This window comes from Lemur catta, chromosome 1 (assembly GCF_020740605.2).
Source record: "Lemur catta isolate mLemCat1 chromosome 1, mLemCat1.pri, whole genome shotgun sequence".
NCBI classification, from domain to species: domain Eukaryota; kingdom Metazoa; phylum Chordata; class Mammalia; order Primates; family Lemuridae; genus Lemur; species Lemur catta.
The window spans coordinates 38,463,697-38,490,077 of record NC_059128.1 but is presented as its reverse complement, the minus strand read 5'-3'; the positions used below and the strand labels follow the sequence as shown (position 1 = coordinate 38,490,077).

The 26,381-nt window shown below is 35.7% G+C and overlaps 1 protein-coding gene across 1 annotated transcript; it reads left to right on the top strand.

Moving 5' to 3' along the window:
• The first annotated feature begins 1,379 nt into the window (after positions 1–1,379).
• PSMA3 (proteasome 20S subunit alpha 3) lies at positions 1,380–24,743 on the top strand. The gene is made up of 11 exons (XM_045566556.1): positions 1,380–1,583; positions 4,056–4,138; positions 10,415–10,538; positions 14,057–14,158; positions 14,239–14,312; positions 16,953–17,025; positions 17,871–17,936; positions 21,003–21,049; positions 23,156–23,223; positions 24,122–24,186; positions 24,584–24,743. Exons 1-11 carry the CDS (start codon positions 1,563–1,565, stop codon positions 24,626–24,628), a joined length of 768 nt encoding a protein of 255 aa, XP_045422512.1. The 5' UTR covers positions 1,380–1,562; the 3' UTR covers positions 24,629–24,743.
• Positions 24,744–26,381: the final 1,638 nt, after the last annotated feature.

Genomic DNA, 26,381 nt, shown 5'->3' with positions numbered 1-26,381 from the left:
TGCTCAAATGACAGAAGCTGTGAGGAAAGAAATATAGTCTATGAAACTAATGGTAAAGAATTTTAATTCTAAGAGGCAAAGAGAAGAACCTGATTTTGATCAAATTATGATAGGAGATAATGGAATAGTCTCCTATGGAAATATATGTATGCCGAGATACTGGTGAACATTTCAAGACAAAGAATTCTGCACATTTCTGTAATAGTGGAGTAGATAGCGGATGATGTTTATCCTACTGTTCAGAACTGCAAGTTAAAGTCTAATTGTAAACTTGAAAATAACAAAGAATTCTTAGGATACTATCCCTAAAATACAGTATTTTGAAGCTAAATACATTGAGTGTCGCATTTCCTGAGGTATTCAATTAAAAAATAATAAGATGTGCCATAAAATATGTTTAGATTCCTCAAAGTACACATAAGAGTTAAGTATTTAAAATTTTGAAGCTTAAAATATTATTACACTATTAACAAATTTGTTTGCAATTACAAACTGTTTCTTGGTCATTATTTTATAACTTGGCAGAATGTAACTGGTAAGTGAATTTCATGGTATTTTTTTTCATATTAAGCATATTTATTAAGTACCTACCACGTGCAAAGCACCGTGTTGGGTATTCTAATAAAAGAATAAAACAGACTCTGATTGCCTCAAAAAGCTTATCACTCTGTAAGAAAGATGTGTAAATTACATACCGCTTTCATATGTACTATTTCCAAAAGTAATTTGGAGTAAGTTGGTTAAAACAAGCAAACAAATCCATACCCACGCCATTTAAGTCTTGTAATGAATCACGCAAATAAGAACCTGAGGCCACAATTTAATGCTAATTCCACAGGGGACGGGAGTATGCCTAGTTCACCGTTTTATCCGCAGCGTTGTTAAGTGGAGTACGTGGAATGTCAGTGCTCAATCTATCTCTTTAATCAGGATTATCCTTAACCCTACCAAAAAGCGTTATACTCATAGAAAGAGCACTCATACTTTTGTAAAATTCCAAGCTGAGCTCAAAGATGATAGCCTTAAAAGTGTAAAGTGCTTCCCGAGAGCCTGAGGAAAGGAGGGTGAAGCGGATGCCATCAAGACACTGGTCAAAACGAGGACGTCAAGGACAAGAGGATAGTTCTCCCCTACTGCTTTCTTTGTAAGAGTATACGAACATCTCTCCTTTTTGTTTCACTAAAGAATAAAGTGACGAGATGAGAGGAATGATATAAAAGACAAATAATAATTCCTAGATAAAGAAATGGAACAGCTTCTCAAAACTCTAGGGCTCAAAAGACTGGAACTGAAGGAAGAACACTAACCTTCTTCTAACCCCGCCTCCATTGCTTCCGCACACGCGCACTACCCACCATTCGTGACCCCTCCCCCCGCCCCACTCCTTTTCCCACAATACTTTTCGTTCCGAGGGCTAGAGCCCAAGGAACTACCCGCAGAGGCAAAAGCCATTGGTCGAAGTACAGCCAATGAGAGGGCCTGTTACTACTCTGCGCCGTGCTGTAGGGTAGGGGAAGTGCCTTAGGCCTGGAAGCCTTGCGCGTTCCGTTGGTTTTAGCACGATGAGCTCTATCGGCACCGGGGTGAGTTTGTGATCTTTTGGTGTGATAGTTTAACTGAGGGATTGGCGTTGAAGGGAACTCGGGCAGACTGAAGGGGGTGCGCGGACCCGGGATTCTCTGGGACTGCCTTCAGGTCAGGTGGGCCGCTTCCAGCTGTCTGGAGATCGGTGGCCTCTTACCGCCAGGATACTAGGCCCGTGTCTCCGATGAAGGTGACTGCTCAAGATTTTCAGCCTAGGTGTTGCCGGCTTGGCGGCGCAGCAGTGAGGATTGGAGCTGCTTTGAGTTGCTGAGTCACTTTCTTTAGCTACTTAGGGAAACCGAAAGTGGAAACTTGTGGGGCCTGAAAAAGTGTGTGAAGGATTTGGGCGACAGTTCGCCTCTTGAGAACCACTGAGGCAGCGAAGCTTGGGATTCCATGGTCTGAGGCTCGTGCTTTCTGGGAACCACCAGTTCCTAGGGTGCTGCTGATTCACGGGCCTTCTCTCTCTTTCCTTCGAGTGTACTGATCGACCGCTCAGTGTAGAGTCACTGGAAAGCCACTTGGGACAGAACTAATAAGAAAAGTGGTCTGAAAAGCTGTCTGATGACTCCTTTCGTTTTTCCTTTGTTCTAGCTTCTCAGCAGCACTTTTAGGCATTGAGACTTTATGTAGGAACTTAATCGCTTCAGACTTCAATATACTGTTGAGGATTTTGGAGTTGGACCTGTTAACTTATTTGGCTTTCTACTTTCCTTTGTTAAACGTATTGCATATGTGCAGTCTTCTGCTTACTCCTTTTATGTACTTCTCCATATAGGAAATAGAGGGGTTTTTTAGTAGTCTATTGGTTATTTGCACAATAGTTATCAAATAATGGGTTTCTCAGTTTATTTAATCCTACTTGTTCCCGAGATTTTGATATTCAACGTTAAACCCAAATACTGGTGCTCCGAATTTGATAATAGGCAATTTATGTTTGGATAGTTTAATCCATTCGTTTTGTTTATGAGATGCTAAAGTTATGTCACACTTTTTTTGTGTAAGTAAATGCTCAATAAAGAATTTAATAGCGAATGGACAACTACATTAATATTAACTTCAATCAATAGTGTTTCAGTCTACAGGCCTTTGAAAAATACTTGACAATATAACCATGTGGGATATTTTAGTATTACAATGGTGGAGTTTTTCCTTGCCTTTTTAACCCTGAGAGGCCTGCCCTTCCTGCAGTGAGTCTCCAGGTTCAAGAACCCGATGGTAGAGCTGACTTTACCACCTGCCCCTAACCCTCCGTGAATCTTGAGCAGTGCCTTATATTTCAGTGCTACTAAATTCTTCTCTAAAGAAGGTTTTGGCCAGGCATGGTGGCTAACACCTGTAATCCCAGTGCTTTGGGAGGCCAAGGTGAGAGGATCGATTGAGGCCAGGAGTTGAAGACCAGCCTGAACAACATAGCAAGACCCTGTCTCTACAAAAATGAAAACTTAGCCATGCATGGTAGTGTGTTCCTGTAAGTCCTAGCTACTCTACTCCAAAGGTCAAGGAGGGAGAAGATTGCTTGAGCCCTGGAGTTGAGGTTGCAGTGAACTATGATGATGACACTGCTCTCTAACCTGGGCTACAGAGAGAGACCCTGTATCCAAAATAAATAAATACAAAATACATACATACATACATATATAAATAAACTAACTCCCTACTCCAGCCTGGAAGACCCAATGTAGTTTGGCCCTTAGCTACCTTACTAAGATTGCCTACTTTTTTCCTCCACCAGTTAACAGTGCTCAAGACAGTGATCTTACTTCTGTTCCTTGACTGTGCTAGGCTTATTTCTACCCTAATGTCTTTGTGCCAAATGCCAGAAAGTTTCTTCTTCCATATCCTAAATGGCTAGCTCCTTGTCATTTAAATTTTATTCAGCCTAAATGTCACTGCCCCAGGCAGGCCTCCCCTGGTGATGCAGTCTGTAGTAGTTCCTTCTATCACTTTACTGTTTTATTTCCATCTTTGTGCCTTTTCTGGTTTATTGCTGTACCTTCAGCACTTAGATTTGTGTCTGGTCTGATTTGAAATGAAAGACTTCATGAATAAGTGGTCACTTTTGTATTCCCATAAAATGACTATCATATAATGGATATTCATTAAGTGTTTGATGAACGCTGAATGATTTGTTAAGTCCTTCAGTTTGTTAGTGGCACAGCTATAGCGACAAATTTAAATGTTCTGACTTCAGTGCTGGTTCTACCACACAGTGTTAATTTTTTTCAAAAGTGAGTTTTGTGTTCTAACTTTACCTAGGACTTGTATCCATTGCTCTTCAGTTGCAGAAATCTAATGTGTGTGACTTCCCTTAGTCACTGTTGGTGCTCTGACATGCTTCCCCTTCCTCTCTTAAAAGCAGAGTCATTGTTGGGATATAACACATTCCTGATTTCTAAGCCATTTAGAGGATATGCTTATTACTGCCAAAGAGATGTTACTATAAGCTTATTGTTGCCCTTTTCCCTTAGTATGACCTGTCAGCCTCTACATTCTCTCCTGATGGAAGAGTTTTTCAAGTTGAATATGCTATGAAGGCTGTGGAAAATAGTAGGTAAGAAATACTGTTTTACTTAAAATGACTGTTTTAATCAGGTATTATGTCTCTTTTTATTTTTTATATTTCTGGTAATTAGGCTTTGTTATGTTGCTTTGGCACAAATTAGTATATGCCCCAAAACAATCTCTATTTATTCATTTCCAGATCTCTTTCTAAGCCAAATGTTTTCCATGAGCCCCAGCCCGATAATTCCAGTCAATTCCAAGATTATCCACTAAAATACCTATGTTGCAAATATAGCATATAAAATCACATTCATTATCATCTTCACTAGCCATTTTCCATTTTCAAATTCTTGATTTATATCATTGTTTTCCTTGGCTATTAGATTTGTGGCCTTGTTGTCTTTTATTTCTCATACATCTTGGGGTTTTTTTTCTTTTAGAGACAGGGTCTCACCATTTACTCCAGCCTGGGTGACAGCATGAGACCCTGTCTGAAAAAAAAAAAAAAGAGAGAAGATGGGCTCTTAGAGCAAAGAGCAGGAGAGGCTCGGGAAAGTTACTATTTTCTCTCCTTTGCATTCCTGCTTTTTCATTGTTGTAAAAAACTGGTAAGTCTTGACTAAGAAAAACTGGAGAGATATATTTTGAAACCATGTGTAAGCAGAAAATTGAAGGTAAGCTGTGAGAGCTGTGTCATCTTAGGGATTTGTTTTCTATAAAGTATCTCTAATATGATTTAAAATAGTCGTATTTAAACAAACATGAGGAAATATTTCTAAAAATTTCTAAAAATTGAAACTTCAAAAAGGGAACAAGAGCGAGACCCCTGTCTCTACTAAAAATAGAAAGATTAGCCAGGCATGGTGGTGCGTGCTTATAGTCCCAGTTTGGGAGGCAGAGGCAGGAGAATCGCTTGAGCCCAGGAGTTTGAAGTTGCTGTGAGCTAGGCTGATGCCATGGCACTCTAGCCCAGGTGGCAGAGGAAGACTCTGTCTCCAAAAAAAAAAAAAAAAGGAATTTTTTTTTTTCCTTAATAAAGAATAAATACTAGGAAAGTTCCTCTTTTAAAGGGATTTATGTAACCTGGTGTAGCAGAATACTGGATGAGGTTCAGAAGATAAATTTTCTTCCTAACTGGTACTTAGTGGTAGTGTGATGTAGGATTCCTCTCTTCAGTCATCTGAGTGTCACTTTTTTGTCTGTAAATTGGTAGACATCTACCCCAGCTACTTCACATATTTAGTCATAAGGATAAAATATATCTAAAAACATTTGGAAAATGTTTAAGTGCTATGGGCACAGAAAGTAGAAAAATTAAATTGTATATTAATTTTCTTAAGAGTGTGGTATATAAACAAATAGAAAACATTTAACCTAGTAATATGATATTTCTGCATCAAAAGGAGATAAATTGTTTTATTTATTATTTATTTTTCCTTCCCCCACCCCCCGAGATAAATTGTTTTAAAGAAATTTAATTTTTTTTAACTGAGACAGACTCTCACTCTGTTCCCCTGGATAGAGTGCAGTGGTATCATCATAGCTCACTGCAACCTCAAACTCCTGGGCTCAAGCAATCCTCCTGCTTCAGCCTCCTGAGTAGCTGGGATTACAGGCATGCACCACCACACCGAGCTAATTTTTTTTGTTTTTTGGGTCTTTCCCTTGCTCAGGCTACTCTCGAACTCCTGACCTCAAGTGATCCTCCTGTCTTGGCCTCCCAGAGTGCTAGGATTATAGGCGTGAGCCACTGTGCCAGCCCTAAAGAAATTTAATCTCATAATTTAAAAGTCAAATATTCATAGTACCTGTTGTGTTAAACATAGGAACTACCAAAACAAATAATTAATGGCATCTAAGTGAATACTTAAAAGCACATTATTAAAAATATATATACTATGATCATAACTGTTTTATAAAAGTTTGACTGTAAAAGGTAATATGAAAAAGAAAAAAAGGGGGAAGATTAAATTTTAATTTTCCCTTTTAGTCTCATTGAGGAGCCAAGATATAAAAAGAAGGTTGTATAATAGAAGGACTGGATTGTTTAGAATAAAAGTGTACACAGAATTTTGGTTTCTGGAGCCCTTTATGCTTTCAGAAATTATTGAGGACCTCAGAAAGCATTTATTTATGTAGGCTATAGGTTCTGTCAGTAATTACTATGATCCCAAAGACTTGATTAATGCAGGTTATTTGTTCTGTTAATAATTTACCATATTAGAAGTAAAAACTGAGAAAAAAAATTAAATGTATTCATTTAAAATAACAAACACAATTGCATATTGACATTGATTTTTAAAACTTTTAATTAATTAATAGTAATAACTTTTTTTTTTTTTAAAAAAAGATGGTGTCTCGTTCTGTAACCCAGGCTGAAATGCAGTGGCATGATTTTAGTTCATTGCAGTCTTGGACTCCTGTTTCAGCCTTCCAAGTAGCTGGGATTACAGGCACATTCCACCATGCCCAGATAATTTTTTAAATTTTTTTTAGAGATGTGGGGTCTTGCCGCATTGCCCATGCTGGTCTCAAATTCCTGGCTTCCAGTGATTTTCCCGCTTCAGACTCCTGAATCCCTGGGATTATAAGCATGAGCCATAACATATTTAATAAAAAAATAACTTTTCCAAAATATAAAATATAGTGAGAAAAATGGCACTGTTTTGTAATTTTGCAAATCTCAGTCTTAGTTTAAAAAGACAGTGGAATTCTCCTATCTTCTTCATTCAATCCATTATATTTTGTTGAAGCATATGAAGCACATCAGCCTTCACACAGATTCATAGTTGGAAAAGTGGGGAATCTTTTAATAGCTTTTTCAGATAATTATGGATATTGTCCTTTAATACTGCAGCAAAACTGAACAAATGGTAGTTTCTTAAAGTTGGAGTCTGAAAACATATGGGTGAACTTTTTGCATTTTGTTACATTAACTCCATTGGGCTATCTTCTACTTTGAATGGATCTTTTGCCTGTGCATGATTTTGTAACATCATGAATTGATCATTTGGAAAACATTGGTTCGCTGACTTATAACAGATCTTCCAAATTTGACAGATTTTTCAATAAATTATCAAAAACATCACATTTGTTAATACCACCAATCTCAACATAAAAGTTTGCAAATATTGAGAAGTAGACAGGCTTATGGTGAATGAATATAGTGGTGAATGTGTTTTCTAAAATTACTATTTTTGCTTAAAAACTTGAATTTTTGTTTTTGGAGACAGGGTTTCGCTCTGTTGCGCTGGCTAGAGTGTAGGGTATCATCATAGTTCACAGCAACCTCAAACTCCTGGGCTCAAGCAATCCTGCCTCAGCTCCCAAGTAACTGGGAGTATAGGCATACACCATCATGCTGGGCTAAAATTTTTCTATATTTTGTAGAGGAGGGGTTTTGCTGTGTTGCTCAGGGTGGTTTTGGATTCCTGGCCTTAAGGGATCCTCCCGCCTCAGCCTCCCAAATTGCTAGGATTACAGGTGTGAGCTACCATGCCCATTGGAAAACTTGAATTTTATCATTGGCAACAAACACTGTCAGTTTTCCTTGAGGTGACATGTTTACTTTTTTCACTTTAGAAAAAAAGTCTGCCATACACCTAAGTATAAATAACCACAGTTTGTCTAACATTTGTTGAAAGTAAAAACAGTATTTATGAAAAAAAGAAACAACTAAAAAAAGTTATATAGGTACTTTTTCCTTGAGACAACTGTCATATTTTGGTATGTAGCAGAAGTACTTTGAGCACCTACCATTTCATTACTAGAATATTAAAAATACAGGTTCTCAAAGGTTGAGACTTAATAAAAGTATTGCTTCATCAAGGACATTCTTAACTAAAAGTGGCTTTTTTTTTAACTGAGAGCATAGCAGTGAAGAATACAGCTAATAGCAGCTTACTAGTACTATTTGTTGCCACTGCCTTGATTCATGTTAAAGTGTCAGCAGTCTTACCCACCCTGCTTCTGTACCATCAGTGCAAATGTTCACACAGTAGAAAAGGCACAAATGAAGTCTTTGTACTTTTATGAATATAATTGTGACCACACGGAACACCCTGAAAGGATCTCAGGGATTCCTGAAGGTTTACAAACTACAGTTAGAAAACTTCTAGTTTAGAATAAAGAATGTTTTAGATTCTAAATAGTGAGGAAGATGGTGAGTTGAAATAATTAATAAAGGCTTACTGAGATTGCAGAAGTTAAGTTCAAGTAAATTTGCAAATGTTTGTGGAAATTTACGTAAATATGCAGTGGCGAGGAAATTCTGGCACCCAGGATAACTTCAAAGACGTGGAGGCAAAAAATGAACATGAGATGTTTGAGGGGTGACAGTGAAGTTAAATTCAGTAGAGTACAGGATTTATAACAGGAAATCGAATATGCTCAATGGACTTTGTTCATTTTTCTTGGAAGAAATGCCACAGTTTCATCAGATTTTGAGAGCCCTGTGGTTGACACAATTTCCCCACTTTTTAGGTTGTGGATCACTTTATAGATTCTGGTAGTGACAAAATGAAACAGAGCTAGGAATTAGGCTGGTCATGTTAGGTAAGATGGATTGGAGAAGTAGAAAAGATGCTTACTAGTAATCTAAGCCTGAAACTATAAGGACCTCAATGCTGGTATAATTATTAGAAAAGTAGATAAAAAAGAAATTTTGAAGGAAAAAATCAATAGTAAATACAAGCTCAACATGGGGGATGAAGAAGTAATGAAATTCAAGGTGTTAGAGCTTGGTGATGCTATTATCAAAAATAGAGAAGTTGCATTCACAATACTGGCTATTTGGGAGGCTAAGGATTGGTTGAGCCCAGGAGTTTGAGGATGCAGTGAGCTGTGATCATGCCTATGAGAAAAGCCACTATACTCCAACCTGGGTAACATAGTGAGATTCCATCTCTTTGAGTATTTCTTTTTTTTTTTTTGTTTTTGAGACAGAGTCTCGCTCTGTTGCCCGGGCTAGAGTGAGTGCCATGGCGTCAGCCCAGCTCACAGCAACCTCAAACTCCTGGGCTTAAGCAATCCTACTGCCTCAGCCTCCCGAGTAACTGGGACTACAGGCATGTGCCACCATGCCCAGCTAATTTTTTCTATATATATTTTTAGTTGGCCAGATAATTTCTTTCTATTTTTAGTAGAGATGAGGTCTCGCTCAGGCTGGTCTCGAACTCCTGACCTCAAGCAATCCACCTGCCTCGGCCTCCCAGAGTGCTAGGATTACAGGCGTGAGCCACGTGCCCGGTCTGAGACTCCATCTCTTGAAAAAAAAAAAAAAAGATTAAGATAATTTTACCAAAAAACTATAATCAAGCATTGCTTATTTTTTCTGATTGTTTCTGATCAGAATTACCTTTATCTAAAAGGGATTAGAAGAATGAAATAATTAACATTTTCATCTTGAAATGGCAACATATAATTTTTCCATATTTTACTAAAGTTGTTAAGATATTTTTTTTGAATAATTGCAGCAGGCTGAGTACCGGGGGGTCATGCCTGTAATCCCAGCAGTTTGGAATGCTGAGGCAGGAGGATCGCTTCAGGCTGGGAGTTCAAGACCAGCCTGGGCAACATAGCAAGACTCTGTTTTCTACAAAAAGTAAAACAAACAAACAAAAGACAACAAAAAAATTAGCTGGGCATGGTGGTGCAGGCCTATAGTCCCAGCTACTTGGGAGGCTGAAGCAGGAGGATCACTTCAGCCCAGGAAGTCAAGGCTACAGTGAGCTATGATCAGGCTGTTGCACTCTAGCCTGCGCTACAGAGTGAGACCCTGTCTCTAAAAATAAAATAAAAAAGTAAAACATTTGTGGTAGAACATGTATTTTATTCTTTTATATACTTGTAGAAGCAATACATGTTTATTACAGAAAAATTGGAAGAAACAGATGAGCAAAAGGAAGAAAAAGAATAAATCATAATCCTTCCACTCAGATTAGTCACTTAATTTTTTAGCCTGTCTTTTCTATGTATATTATATACCATTTTTAATGGATGTGAATTTAGTCAATATTTGTTTATAACATCACTGTGATATGCCAGGCAGTATGCCATGATGTGCATATTTTGTTGGCAAATTATTTGTACTTGTATATTAGTATCTTTTTTTGTCAAATGATATGCTAGATTTGGGGGGGTCACATGATACTCATTTATATGGATGTAATTTATCACACTTCTGGTTCTTTTTCTAGTTTTCAAATGTTTTAAAGAATTTGGCATGCTTTAAATGTTACCTATTTTTGTGGTTGTTTTAAAACTGAGGTTTGTGAAGTTCCTTTTATCTTCAGTTAAAAAATGAATTTTTTTCTCCTTGTTTCAGTACAGCTATTGGAATCAGATGTAAAGATGGTGTTGTCTTTGGGGTAGAAAAATTAGTACTTTCTAAGCTTTATGAAGAAGGTTCCAACAAACGTCTTTTTAACGTTGATCGGCATGTTGGAATGGTAAGGTCATATTTAAAAATATTCCTTTTTGTCTTACTCAATTTCTTTTGAAGTGATTTCCGGGAATAGATCAGTGAGCAGCCACATTAGTAATCAGAGTGAATTATTGGGTTTAACCAGTTCACTGTCCAAAAGAAAGGTAGCATTATCAAACCCTATTTATGATAGATGCGAAAAATCAAGTTGTCTTAAGAAAATGAGGAGAGGGGAGTACGTGTAGAAATGAGATCTTGGCAGCACAGATCTCCAGCGAAGGTTTATGCTTGAGAGGGTAAGAATCTTTAGCTTTTGTATCCCTTTTGGCAGCAGACCCCAACCTTTTTGGCACTGGGGACCCATTTCACAAAAGACTATTTTCCCATGGGGGCGTGCCCTGGCAGCGCTCAGGTGGTGATGCGAGCGATGGGGAGCAGCTGTAAATACAGATGAAGCTTCTCTCCCTGGCCCGCTGCTCACCTCTTGCTGTGTAGCTCCTTCCTGAGTTTCCTGGAAGACAACTGGGAGGTGGGCAGAGCTCAGGCGGTGATGCATGGCCTGGTTCCTAACAGGCCTCAGCCTCAGGGTTGGGGACCGCAGCCTTTTGGGGATTACTGAAGATGCTATCAGATAGAGAACACATTTATAGTAAGGTGGAACACCAGGTTGTTTAATGAAAGGAAAAGTGCACATATCCTTAATAGCTTCATAGACATCACTATATTTAAGTTATTTCATGCAGCTGGTATCTAAGCTGAGTGACTGCTTTGTACAACTCCAAGCCAAGCCATAAATACACTATTGGCATATACTGAAGTTATATTACAGGGTGTCCCAAAAATCTCTATACAAAGGAAAAATTTTGTAATGAATATTTTGTCAATAAAGGTATATTTATAGCCACAATTTCCCATTTTCCATATATATGGCGACTTTTGGGACACCCTGTGTATAGATGTCAGACCTTGCTCAATAAGAACTACCACCAAAAAAGGGAATGAAATATTCTAACCCTGATATCTGAAAAGGCAAGGAAGAAAAGAGAACATGTGTGCTAGGTACTATGCTGGGAGCTCTTTACATACTATCTTGTTTAATCTGGACAGCCCAATGGAAGTAAGATTGATGCCATTTTTACAGATGAGAAAACAGATAGCTAGTAGAGAAAAAACTGGGATTCAAACTTGGATCTCCACGTTACTCCAGAGCCTGTTCTGCAGAGTGACAGTCTATAGGACCCAGTTCATTCAGCTGATAGCTTTGGTATTTATAAAGCAGATGTGATACAAACAGGACTGATAAAGTATAACCATAAAGCTAAAGATAATTTTTTGTTTTGCTTTTTCAAAGATTTTTTTTTTCTAAACAACATTTCTGTCCTGAACAGATTTACTATTGGCAGTGAAATTATGTTTTGATGACACTTGCCAGATTGTAACTTAGCTGGTAGGAGGTGAATTATGTATTCTTTTACTTAGTAAAAAAAGTTTATTTTGTAAAAAATCATATATGCTAATACCACAGGCACATCAATGATGGAAAAGTTTATTGTCCTAGAATTTTCAAATTTGCCCCATTTGTTATTTAAAGCCAGGGAATTGATGATATTTCTTATGCCTGGAAATTGGTAAAACATTTGACATTGGTGGGGGTTGGAAAAAATAAGGGTTAATGTCCTCCCTCCACGGTTGTCACCTTTAAGTGATTTGAGAATTATGAGACTTTACAGTAAACTTTCTCCAAAGCAACAGAAGATTCCTTAAATGGTGTAACTTACTGGCTTGGATAACCTTGGGGAAGTTATTCTAAATACCCATTTCCTTATCTGCAAAACAAGGGTGATAGTATTATACTTATCGAATACAGTTGTTAAAAGGTTCAAAATTATGTAAAATGATTAACAAGTAATGAGTGCTCAGTATATGTTAGGAATTATCATTAGGGAACAGTAGAAAAAAAGACTTCAAGATTCTGATACCACTTTTAAATTCTGGAAACCTAGCAATTTCCAAATTTTCTTGGTACCTTAAGTGTCTCAGTATTTTTTTTCATAGTTTCTCTAGGCCAGTAATACCTAATGGTTTTGTTAAGTATTTAGGTCCAAACTTAGAATTTATGTCCTAAAAACAGCTGTTTGAAAAAAAATACAAAGGAAAATATTTTTATTTAAAAATTAAAATATTTTATTTCATTTTTAAGCAACCACAATTACTAATGTGTGTATAGTACACAACTTCCTAAACTGTGTAGTCAGATTAGATGTTGCTACCCTCATTTTCACATTGACAATTGTACGGTACTTTTTATCATAGCAACCACTAACCACCCAGCTTCTCAAAGATATGTCATTGGAAGGAATGTAGTAAAATGATCTAATGTTGGAACTGAACTTCTTTTACAGTTGTTTGCTCCAAACTTAAAATGTCTCACACTAACCTATGATTTCACCACAGTGCCCAGGGCATCTCAGCACAATATGTAGGAACTGCAGTTCTAAGCCACAAATCTTTTCATTTTTATTTTCCAAACACCAACTTGAACCAGACTACAAATCTTCAAAGATAATGGTTTTTCATTTCAGTTTATTAGCCAGTAGGTTGAAAAAGAACATTTCTGATTGTACGTTTATACTTGATCTCAGCCAAAAGGCTGAAAAGTGATGATTATGCCTTTTAGACCAAAACTTTCACAGGTTGAGTATCCTTTATCCAAAATGCTTGGTACAAGATGTATCTTCTTCTTCTTCTGTTTTTTTTTTTTTTTTTCCTCTTTTTTTTTAAGAGATAGGACCTAGCTCTTACCCTGGCTGGAATGCAGTGGTACAATCATAGCTCACTGCAGCCTTGAATTCCTGGACTCAAGGGATCCTCCCACTTCAGCCTCCCTAGCTGGGACTACAGACATACCCCACCATGCCTGGCTAATTTTTTTTTTTTAAGAGATGGGGTCTCACTGTGTTGTCCAGGCTGGTCTTGAACTCCTGGGCTAAGTGCTCCTTCTGCTTCACCTTCCCAGTTGCTAGGATTACAGGTGTGGCCAGCTGGATTTTTTTTTTTTTTTTTGGAATATTTGCATCATACACTCAGCAGTTGGGCATCCCTAATCCAAAAAATCTGAAATTCGAAAAACTCCATTGAGCATTTCTTTGAGCATCATACTGACTTTCAAAAGTTTTAGATTTGGAGTATTTTGGATTTCAGATTTTTGGATTAGAGATGTTCAACCTATAATAACTTTAAAGAAAAGATCAACTCTGACCAAGACCATTGGTTTTTGTTCTTTATAATGAGGTCAGTAAATGAGGAGAAGAGGATTTATCATAAATATTTTCTGTGAATGTGACCATTAGACAAAACAAGTCATGCTTTGTAAATTTCCAAATTGTAATTTCATACTCAAGCACCAAAATGCCTTGGTGCCAAAAAAATTTATTTTGAATTGTGATGCTTTTAAAAAAATATTACATAAGTCTATCATAATTACAGACTTTGATTTGTGATAGAAATGTGTTTATCACTTAAATTGGTGCTTTTTTCCCCCAGGCGGTAGCAGGTTTGCTGGCAGATGCTCGCTCTTTAGCAGACATAGCAAGAGAAGAAGCTTCCAACTTTAGATCTAACTTCGGCTATAACATTCCACTAAAAGTAAGTTGTTAACAATGTTGAGGAACCTTTTAAACAGTAATAGAAGTTTATTAATAAGCTCTTCTGTTTCTACCCCATAGCACCTTGCAGACAGAGTGGCCATGTATGTACATGCATATACACTCTACAGTGCTGTGAGACCTTTCGGCTGCAGGTATGAAATTTTATGATATATTCAAAAGTCAGATCTGTACTAGAGATATTTATTTTCCCCAGCATCTTAGCCTTTTATACAATTAAAAATATGAACTCTTACCACAAAGTATTACAGCAATGATTAAATAAAATGGCATACATAAAAACTATTTGAATAGGGAAAAAGACTATACAGAACTGAAGTGATTATAAAACTCATAATAATGACTATAATCTTATTATAATAAATTCTCTGTTATTGGTCCCTGATATTCTTAGGAAACCATGAGCTACTAAACATATACCAAGTTGACATTAAGTTGCCAACTATACTTCAGTTTTCTCATTAATTCCCATGTGATATACTTTAAGCACTTGGGTAAAGTGCTTTTTAAATGGAGTTTTTTTTTTTGTATAACAATACTTAATCCATACAAAATTACATTTCATGATTCCCATTAGTCACATTTTCTGTTGTTAAGGTGACATGTGGGTATTTTTATTTTCGGGGAAAGTGGGGATTCAGCTGCATAAAGACTTGGAATAGGCGTAAATATTCAAATATGGCTTAACAGAGAAGACTAGTCATGACTAGATTTTCCTAAAACGAAAAGACATGCTTGGTTTATAACTTTAAAAAAAGTCATCTTTGATCAAAATAATACATTTGCTAACATCTGAGTGCTTAGCTGTAGTCCTCCCTTTGCATTGTTTGTAATCAGCCATATTTAATTATTAAGGAAGACAGATGTTAAAGAAAACCTAAGTTTTATTCTGATGGCAATAGGTTAGATCTGTGGACATTTGTTACTTTAGTTATTCTTAAGGTTCTCATTTAAATTACATTATGAAACACTCTACTTTCAGACTATGTAGAATATCTTTCATTTTTAACCTTTCAGCTTAGCTCTCAGTTCATCTGTTAACTTCTCTTTTTAAGAAAGTAAGCAGTAGAACTGTTTCAGTAAACATTTATTACGCATATACTAAGAGTCAGTCATAGATGTGGGGACGCAGATGAATGTTACATTGATAAAAATCTTAGAGGTGTCTGATAAAGGTATATAATGGGTATAGTGGGACAACAATTAGGGAGTGGCCTCTTTCTGAAGAGGCAGCAAGGAAAAGGATGTGAGATGTAGGGGGAATGCGTGTAAGGGTTATTTCCAGCATTTCAGGTAATGCAGAAGTTAAGTATACTTGGTGTGTAGAGTATAAGGTTAAGAGATAATATTGATGACACAAGAAGGGACTCAATCATACAGAAGTATGTGATCCACGCTATGGAGTTTCAGCAAAGGAAATGTTGAAGAGTTTTAAAATAATGACAATGAGATGTATATTCTGAAAGATAAGTCTTATACCAGTGTGGAAGATGGAAGGGAATAATGGTAGGATCGGGAATTGGATAGTTGGCTGTTACAATATTTTGCATGTGAGATGATGCTAGTTTCTCTCTCTCTCTCTTTTTTTTTTTTTAATTTTGAGATGAGGTCTGTTTCTCTGTTGCCCAGGCTGGAGTGCAGTGGCATGGTCACAGTTCACTGCAACCTTGAACTGTAGGGCTCAAGCGATCTTCATGCCTCAGCCTCCCAAACAGATAGAACCACAGGCACATGCCACCATGCTGGCTAATATTTTAAAATTTTTTGTAGAGATGGGGGTCTCACTATGTTGCCCAGGCTGGTCTTGAACTCCTGGCCTCAAGCGATCCTGCCACCTTAGCTTCCCAAAGTGCTGGCGTGACAGGCATGACTCACTGCACTCAGCCAATGGTGGTTTCTTTTCTAGTCTAAAGCAAAGAAAATATAGTCTGTTGGTAACTGTGAGGGATTGTTTCTAGGAGCTTCTACAACTACCAGAATCCAAGGTTGCTCAAGTCCTTGATATAAAATGGCATAGTATTTGCATGTAACCTATGCACATCCTCCTGTATACTTTAAAAATTATCTCTGGATTACCTATAATACCTAATACAAGGTAAATGCTATGTAAATAATTATTATATTTTACTATTTAGGGAATAATGACAAGGAAAAAAGTCTGTACATGTTCAGTACAGATGCTGTTTTTTTCCCTAATCTTTTCTATCTGTGGTTGGTGAATCCACAGATGCAGAACTCAATAGATAAAGAGGGGTGAGTCAGAAACTCAAATTCATATGATCATCTAATAGCCTGATTTTAATTTGTTGATCATATAAAAATATATTGAACCAATTCTGATTATTGCAGAACAGTGACTGGAAGAAATACTGGGGAATAGAATGAAGGGTGGAAAGAGTTTGACATGGATTCAGTGTACTCTCAGGAATTTTGTTCCCTTAGCTTTTTTTGTGTTAATACCTTTACCTATTGGGCCCCTTGCATTAGTTATTTTCCACCTGTCTATTGTTACTTCTTTCTCTCCTGCTATCTTCCCAGGAAAGAGTTTCATCAGAAAATTTAATACCAAACAAACAAAAAAAGCCACATGAATTTTGAACATGTACTAGTTTTAATTAATGCAAACTACTTCATAAAAGTACTTACTATGACTTGTATGTGTATTAGTAATTTATTAGAAACTACAATTCAATGTTTTCAATTGAATTGTAGTTTTTCTAAGTACTTACGGTATTAAGAACCATGGTTTAAACTATTTGTTCACTTTTATGCAGTTTCATGTTAGGGTCTTACAGTGTGAATGACGGTGCACAGCTCTACATGATTGACCCATCAGGTGTTTCATATGTGAGTAATTTTGAATCATTTGACATTCTATTGTAGTTTAATGGTATTTCATTAGCATTTAAGTCTCATTTAGATTATATGAAATTTCTTTAAAACTCATTCAAGGAAAGTAATGTTTTCTTGTTTATCATTAATAACCTATGGATATGAGGCAGAGGAAAGATTTGTAGTTCTCAATATATTTATAGAAACTACATAGTGAATATGATATTTTGAATATATGATTTTCCTTCATTCATGTATTATAAGTATTAGCAGTGTCTTAAAAGTGAATGTCATGTTATCCCTTTTAAAGGTGGGGTTTAAGTAGGATTTCTTAGAGCTTTTTCTAAATAATTATACCCTTAACTGTTTTCTTCTTCTGAGGTTTTTATGGGTTTTACTAATTGAAGAAACTGAAGACTGTTAAATATATTTTGTTATAACACAAGTATTATATGCATCCCTTAAAAAAAAGCAATAAACGAAGGTTTAGAGTTTTGAATTCATAGTAATTGTTTCTGTCAGAAATTTATCATTTCATTTTTTACTTGTTACAATGCTAAAGGTTTTTTTCATTTCTATTCCCCAAAATGTCTCTAATTCAAAGTATATATGATGACATAGTTTATTTTTCTTTCGATATACCTCTATTGAAAAGAATCCAGTTTGTTCTAGAATTAGTCTGGTATTTTAATTTTTTGAGTCCCTTCACATTCATCAGAATGCATTTAGCTATATTTTTCCATACTTTTAAAAATCATTTAACATCCTTTCATTAACTTATATAAACAGAAACTGTAGTAGTTATTGATATGATAGTATACTAATTCAGTGATTATATGCTTTGTCTTTTTTTAAAATAGGGTTATTGGGGCTGTGCTATTGGCAAAGCCAGGCAAGCTGCAAAGACAGAAATAGAAAAGCTTCAGGTAATATTTGAATGCTTGAATTTTTGCTGCATCATCATCCTCATTCAGTGAAGTTTTACCATCACAGACTAAACAGTTTAGTCTAAGAGTATCGTGTGGCTTGATGTCTAGAGCAGAGCTTTCTGATGCTGGTGACTGGCTGAATAGAAAAGCTGGTATCACATTATTTGTCAAGTTGTATTGTGGATCCCTTTATGATTTTGTTGGCTGCTATAAAGCTTCAATCTAGAAAAACATAAACACTTTTTATATAACTTCACAAAATCTTTCAAACTCATTCATGAATCCCTATGTTCCTTAGCTTGAGAATTTTGGTGTTTAAAATTTTGAGTTAATGTCACAGAAACAGCTATAATAAAAAGTTATACATAGTACTTTTTTCCTATATCATTTCTTTCTTTGGAACACAGTTTTTATGTCTTAGTAGTCTTATATTTAAGTGCTGGCTTTGCTTTCTCATGCTTCTTTACTTTGCTCCTAACTAGATAAGGCATGAAGCCTATCCTGTTAAGAATACCCACTTTTTCTTCTTTAAGAAATTAAGCTATTACTGTGAAAAAGTTCTCTTTAGCCTGGTTTTCCTTTTAGCCATAAATTGATCAACTTAATATTGAAAGAGTATCCCCAAAGTTCTTAGTGCTTACCTATCAGAAACTTCCCTAAGAGGCATGCACATGATTTGTCACAGTTTTGGTAAATTACAGTAAGATAAAATTTCATGTACATTTAATATTAATGCTGAAATAGAACCTTGCTCAACTAATTACTCTTTCAACTTATTTAAGGCCAGGTTCTAGAAAATATCAGTGCATGTCATTTATTTAATGCCAAGTTCTAGAACCTCCTATAAAGCCTAATTTATATTTGGTGTTTACTAAAGTTTACAAAAGGACCCTTAGAGATCAGTTAGCCTAAGCCCAACCCTGAGTTAAAAATAAAAATCTGTCTGACAGTATCCAGACCTTATGACTCTTACACTGGTATTCTTTTCCATCACACACTTACTGGTGTGGTGCTAGGTTCCTATCTTCTACTCTTTTCCTTTTTGTTTTTATCTTTCCATGGTATATGTGGAAATTTGAAAATTAGAATATTTAGAGCAGTCAACTATCTTTTTGTCTTTCTGTGGTTAAATCCTAGTAAGGAATGAGAAAAAGAACAAATCCCAGCTAAAAATCAAGAAAAATTACTTCGATTTAGGAACACTTACACTTTATGACAAAAACATGCTCTAAATAAGGTGTTGCAAACTATGGCCCAGTGCTTGCTTTTGTGTAAGTTTTATTGGAACACAGCTACATTCAGTCTGTGGCTACTATCATACTATAATAGTAGAGTTTAATATTTGGAACAAAGAGACCATATGACTAATAAAATCTAAAATATTTATTTACTAGTTGGTTCTTTACAGAAAGAATTTGTTGACTTCTGCTCTGTATCACTGTCCTCATGTGTTTCTTCTGATGTTTTGTTTGCTAAATAATAAAAACTTCGGTGAACATTGTAAAAATATTGCCAGTTAAAATGTGCTTTTTCAGGCTAGCTTAAGTTTGCCTTTCTAGGATGCAGTTAATTCACTAAATGTAGAACTTAATCAAGAAGGGCAAAAATATGAAGATCAGTATTCTTTTCCTTCCTTTCACCCCCAATTTAACATAAAAAAATATGAACATCATAGGATTACAACAAACCTCTTGCTTTCCCATATTTTATCTGTATGTTTTACCTGTGAACTATTTGAAACGAAGTTGCAGGCATGACATTCAATCCCTAAATGCTTCAGCATTCATTGACTTATACCATTACGGTAGCTAAGATACTGTCTAATAGTCCATAAAATCAAATTGCCTCAATAATCTAAACAGTGTCTTTTGTAACTGTTTCAAACTGTTGATGTTCACATTGAATTTGTTCCTTAGATCTCTTTTAATTTAGTCTTCCCCCTAACAATATTTTTTAAGAGTCTGTGGTAGTTGCTTTTGTTGTTGTAGCCACCGAATGGATTTATCTATTTCCTAAGACTAGGAAATATTCTTAAATTTAAATTCAATGATGATTTTTATTGTTCCTTCTTCCTCATGTAGTTGTGCCAGGGATAGCTTTAGCATCAGGATTTCTAAATTAAGAAAATATATATTAACAAACCTAGTTTAAAGATAAAGTAGTTGAATCACCTCAAGTCTGGACTGCTGTATGAGGACCCTTTATCATTCACCATTTTCCATACCCACAACGTATCCAGAAAATATGAATGCCAGTATACTCAAACATTATTTTGATCCTGTCATGTCTGTTTAGAAACCCATGTGTCAATTCAGAAACCCGTATGTCTAATAAAATCTTGGTACTGGTCATTTACAAAACCTACAGTATAAAACTCTTTAGCTGGGCACTTAATGGCTGTATTTCTACCCTGATTTCCAAGTATTCACTGAAAGAATGCTGAATTACTTCTAATGTGAACAAGCTTTTGGCTTCCCACTTTTGCTTTGCACAATTCATTTAGATTTCCTAGAAATCAAACCAAATGCATTCTGCATTCTAAGAACCCACTCACATGTTGGTTCTTCTTCAGAGCTTGGTATTTTGCATATCCCAGATATTTTGCATTTTTGTCTTGAATAGTTCTATGAGGGATAATTTATCCTACTCCTTCATTTTTCAGTGTCTTGTATATAGTAGGTCATTTCTTTCATGGCTTATTTGCATTTTATTATCTTAAAGTGGCTACAAAGAAAATCAGATTTCTAATCTTTCAAACTTTAGGGTCTGCCTATGAATAGATTCAAAGAGGACTCTGGGTTTTTATAAATTTTATCACAAAGTTAGTGGTACCTATGGATTATCCAGAATATCTATTTTGGTATATTAATTTAAAAACATTAAGTTGTAAATCAGAAAACTTTGGTTCCGAGTTTTTTTTTTTTTTTTGACTTTCAGTTATTTTCCTTGGCTTTATCTAAGTATCTCAAGAATATGGGTTATTGATAAAAGTTGTGAAAATAGTTACCCAAGTGGAAAATGGTGTTCTTTTAACTCATATAATTGACATTTCATTTTCTGTAGATGAAAGAAATGACCTGCCGCGATATTGTTAAAGAAGTTGCAAAAATGTAAGTTGGAATTGGAATTTTCCTTACCATCTACAAAAATATTTAACTTGACCTTTCCATATACATTATACATTTTCAAGTAATAATGAATAGAATGGGAAAAAATAGCCTTTGTCCAAATAAACTGCTATTAAGTGACAGGTTAAAGGTAGGAGGACATATAGTGGACCTTTAGGGGCTTCATTTGTTAGCTCCCAAGTTCTCAAATCTCGTAAGTGCCAACAGTAATCTTAGATTGCCTCCAAGAAAGCTTATTGGTTTATAGCTAATTATTTATGCATGATCCATGAAACTGGCTTATTTATATTCTTTGAGAAAGATACGTTTTACTTTTTCAGGTTTATCGTGAAAGTACTTGTAACAAGATGAGAAAAGTAGTATTTCAAAACATTTACAGCTTAAGAAAACCTGAGTGATTTATATATTACAGGTATATAAAGTAGAATACTATGTAACAGATATTTGAAATAGTAAACAACAACAAAGTTAATAAACCTGGGTGATGATCCTTCAGAAATTCATGATTCTTGCAGATAAGAGTGTAGGCATTTGATATGCAAGGAAAACAGACTCTATGGTATAATAATAAATATACTATTTAAATAACACTCATAATCTGTTCTAAACTGATAGTTTTGTCCTAATGGTTTACCATTCCTCCTACTGCCACTACCCCTTCCCATCTACCCCACCTCAAGCAGAAGGCATTCTATGACGGTCAGTTTATAACAGGAACACTGGGAACTAACACACATTAGAACTGCTAAAAAAGAAAGTAAATAATCTTACTGAATTGTACAACAGTTTAACATGATAATATTCAGTTTCTTTCACTGAATAAATCCTTTGAAGTGCTTCTGGAAATCCACCCGTATCACCTTTTATATTTAGATATAATAATAGTCATCTCTTACTTTCATTTAGGAAAGCCATCCCTTCATCATTTAATAAAATGGAACACCATGGATCTTTTACTTAGTTCTAAAAAATTAAGATGCTTTCATATTATAGCAAGGCTTTAGAAGACTCTCCAAAGTAAGGGATGTAAGGCAGTGGAAAGTATAACATAAAGCTATACCCTGATACTGTACTTAATTTTTTTTTCCTGGTTTCTTTTTTTGAGACAGCTCCATTGTGCCCCCCCATCACCCAGGCTGGAATGCTGTGGCACAATCATAGCTTACTGTAATGTAACATCAAATTCCTGGGATTGAGCAATCCTTCTGCTTTAGCCTCCCAAGTAGCAGGCACTATAGGCACATGCCAACATGCCTGGCATTTTTTTTTTTTAATAAGGGTTGGGGTCTTGCTATGCTGCCCAGGCTGGGCTCGAACTCCTTGGCTCAAGCAGCCTCCCAAAGTGCTGCGAATATAGGCATGAGCCACCATGCCCCTTGCCTATACTAAAGTTTTTGATACTTTATTACTTCAATATGTTGCATAAAAGCGCTTCCTTGTTTGCTGCAATTTATAATATACTACAGTGTGAAGGCCAGGTTAAGTGGCATATTAAACCATTATAAAGTGGTCAAAGGTTTTAAAAAGATTATTGTCAAGAAGCTGCAGGTTGAAGAGACCACTGATAGTTGCAAAGACATAAATTACATGGTTTTAAAAATATTTGGTTACCTGTAGTTCCAGCTACTTGAGAGGCTAAGGCAGGGGGAACACTGGAGCCCAGGAGTTCAAGGCTGTAGTGTGCTATGATCCTTACTGAACTCCAACCTGGGTGACATAGTGAGAACCCCATCTCTTAAAATGGTTAATGAACAGAAAAAAATAAATACCCTGAAAAGGCACAGTTAATGATGGCCTTTTCCCATTGAATCCATATCTTTAAAACAATGTATCAAAATAAACTGAATTTGGGTTGTATAGGTATATTCAGTATTTGTAGGGAGAGCAAAAGTGTTTAATTTTATCTCAATTCCCGTGTAATTTCTCTTTTCTAGTGTTCGTAATAATATAGGCTGTAGAATGTCTCTGGGTGTAATTTTATAAATAATTTTATTAGGGATGTGCATTCTAATTTGTACTGACTGTGGATAGATGAACTACAATGTTTGGAGGTTGCCAAAAATGTTAATTTTCCCTCTTCTGTTCTAGAATTTACATAGTACATGATGAAGTTAAGGATAAAGCTTTTGAACTAGAACTCAGCTGGGTTGGTGAATGTAAGTTATTTTTGTACATTTATTTGATATACGTCATCTTACTGCACCTAATTACCACTGGGTGTCCTTTCTAATATAAAGAAAGCCAAAACAATTTTACCAGGTAGTCTAATGAGGAGAAAGTTCTTCTTAATAATTGACTTAAGTTGTGAACAGTTTACTTTTTGAAACATCCATTTCATGGTTTTGAAAGATATTACTGAGAAATTGGCTGGGCGCGGTGGCTCATGTCTGTAATCCTAGCACTCTGGGAGGCCGAGGCGGGAGGATCGCTCGAGGTCAGGAGTTCAACACCAGCCTGAGCAAGAGCGAGACCCCGTCTCTACTAAAAAATAGAAAGAAATTATCTGGACAACTAAAAATATATAGAAAAAATTAGCCGGGCATGGTGGCGCATGCCTGTAGTCCCAGCTACTTGGGAGGCTGAGGCAGAAGGATCGCTTAAACCCAGGAGTTTGAGGTTGCTGTGAGCAAGGCTCATGCCATGGCACTCTAGCCAGGGCAAAAGAGCAAGACTCTGTCAATCAATCAATCAATCAATCAATCAATAATATTAACTGAGAAATCACCAATGTTTTTCTTTATAGCATAGTTACCACAGGGTTTCAAGGCAGGATATTTTAAAAATCTAACCATGTTATAGATTAATGCTCAGGATTTATAAATCATGGTGCATAATTTACTCTTCATTTCCACAAGAGCTTGCTTTGATTTGGGCACATACAAACTCATGTGGAGGAAACACACAAAAATGAGTTCAAACCATCTAGTATTACTCATAGTACAATTTTGCATCATTAGATGAGTCATACCTGTGGATTGGGTAGATTGGATGGCATTGCAAATCACAACACACTTCTCGTTTTTAATTCATTTAAATATATGGCTTAATTTACAGTAACTAAAGGAAGACATGAAATTGTTCCAAAAGATGTAAGGGAAGAAGCAGAGAAATATGCTAAGGTAAGCCACAGCATAAAAAGTTCTCTAAAATCATGTGTTAAATAATAAACAAACTTGGTTGAGTTTTATTAAATAACACCAGAGTTCAAGTGAACTAAAGATAGAAATTTTCTAGGTTCTCTCCAGTGAGGACAAAGTTGCAGCCCTGGTTCCAAAAGAAAAATTTCTTGTGAAAATTGCAAGGAATTTTCAGGACATTTAATGCTTTCATATGTATATATTCTATCAAGGATATAGTTGTTGATTGTTACAGCAAGATTTACCTAATCATCCTTTCTTTACTTGGGTATCTTCTACAACAGTGTTCACTTTAGGTTATAAGTAAAGGAAGTTTTAATGACAGGTGCTTAATTGAGGCTATTGTATCTTAACTTGCCCACCAATTTTCTCTCAACAGGAATCTTTGAAGGAAGAAGATGAATCAGATGATGATAATATGTGACCTTTCCTCCAGTATCTGTTTTATTTTAAATTTCTACTGTAGTCCCATGTAACTATTTAGCCCTATGGATTATACATAGTTACTGACCAATTTTCATTAAATTTTTGTCTTGTAACTATTGAAGCTTGGTTAATATCTGCCTGACAAAATTGGTGGGAGTAATTGAGGACATTTACTTACTATTAAAATACAGATTTGTACCTACTTAAAAATTCCTTAATTAAAATACTATAAAATGAAGGTTTGGAATCAGATGAATTCAAAGCCCTATTTCATCACTCATCTAAAATTTAAACATATTTTCCTGGGTTCTTGTATTAAAAGAACCTACCAACTCAGTAGTGAAATGATTGGTGGTCATCAGCCACCGTTAATCTTTAGGTGTGATGCAGATGAAAGATGTTTTCGATTTGAGATAGGTTTTTGAAAAATGAATCCTTTACAGTAGAAGTTGAGAATGTTTTTGCTTTTTTCCTTAACTGTCGTGAGAAAGAGTGGATTTAACAGTCAATAAAGTCCCTATTTTGTCACATAACATTTCTTGATCTGTAAAGTTCTAATAAAAATATTCACACCAGATAGCTTTCAAGCTAAAAATAAATAAGAATATATGTGAAAGTGCTCTGTAAACAAAACTGTTGCTAAGTGGAATAATCAATAATGTGGCCTGGAAGAACAGCTGTCACAACATGAACAGCAGTAATCACAGCAGGAACAGACAATTTGAACTCAGGCCAGGTATGCGCACGCCCTTTATTGGGCTTGTGCCAGTATCACTTCATTCAAGTGTTATTTCCTAAGAAGGTAATCTGGTTACAGAGTTTAGCCGCAAGGTACTGCTGGACTTTGAGCATCTGTGTAGTTTAAATAGCAAATCATTATACCTGAATAGCTAACTACTATACAAACAGCTCAAAACCAATATTTCATTACCATGGCTTCTTTTATGTAACATTACCTGCTACATTTTACATCTCATATATTTAAGTGAGAATGACACAAGTGTCGGCCTTGGAAAAACACCTGAATACTAAGTTGCATCCATTAACAGACAGATAAATTGACGATCCCTGAGCCAATCCTTGGCCATTCCTATACTTTCCCAAAGTTCCAGAGTATGAATGGCACATGAATCTTCTATTCTTATTGTGCTCTGAGTATATCTGTTCTTAAATTTACATCAGTATAGTTATGAACCCTCTTTAAAAGAGAAGACATTGGTTCTAAAGCAACCTAAATTTGAGCAGTTCAGCCACTTGTAAGCTACTACAGGTGCATAATATAAATCTAGAACTATTGAAGCAGATAAACCTAGCTCTATACCTATTATGAAAGAAAAACAAATGAATTTTCATACACACTAAAACACAGGATAAATAAAATCTAGGTTATTGTAGGGGCACTTTGTAACCACCACTGAGATATTAGCCTCTGAGAAAAAAAGCTGGTACACTTTACTTTCACATGAATACAAAATTTATTTTCAGAAAAGATTGAGTACCTTATCACCATAAATCATCTTGATACTGGTACCCCAAAAAAGTGTTTTAAAGAGTAAGATTTTGTTTAGAAATTACAAATAATAAAATATTTAGACTATAGAAGCACTTATCTGATAGACTATCCATTTTTATTTCTACCATTCATAAAGATACCTAAAAAATAAATAAGAAAATCAAGTTGTAGGTCATCAATGTTTAACTGATTGACACATTAAAATACTCTTTATTTTATAGGACAAGCAGTGAATTAA

Coding starts and splice junctions, on each gene's coding strand:
- PSMA3 (XM_045566556.1), top strand. CDS start 1,563: ATGAGCTCTATCGGCACCGGG. Junction 4,139..10,414: donor AAGGCTGTGGAAAATAGTAG/GTAAGAAATACT, acceptor TCCTTGTTTCAG/TACAGCTATTGGAATCAGAT. Junction 21,050..23,155: donor GTTAAAGAAGTTGCAAAAAT/GTAAGTTGGAAT, acceptor CTTCTGTTCTAG/AATTTACATAGTACATGATG.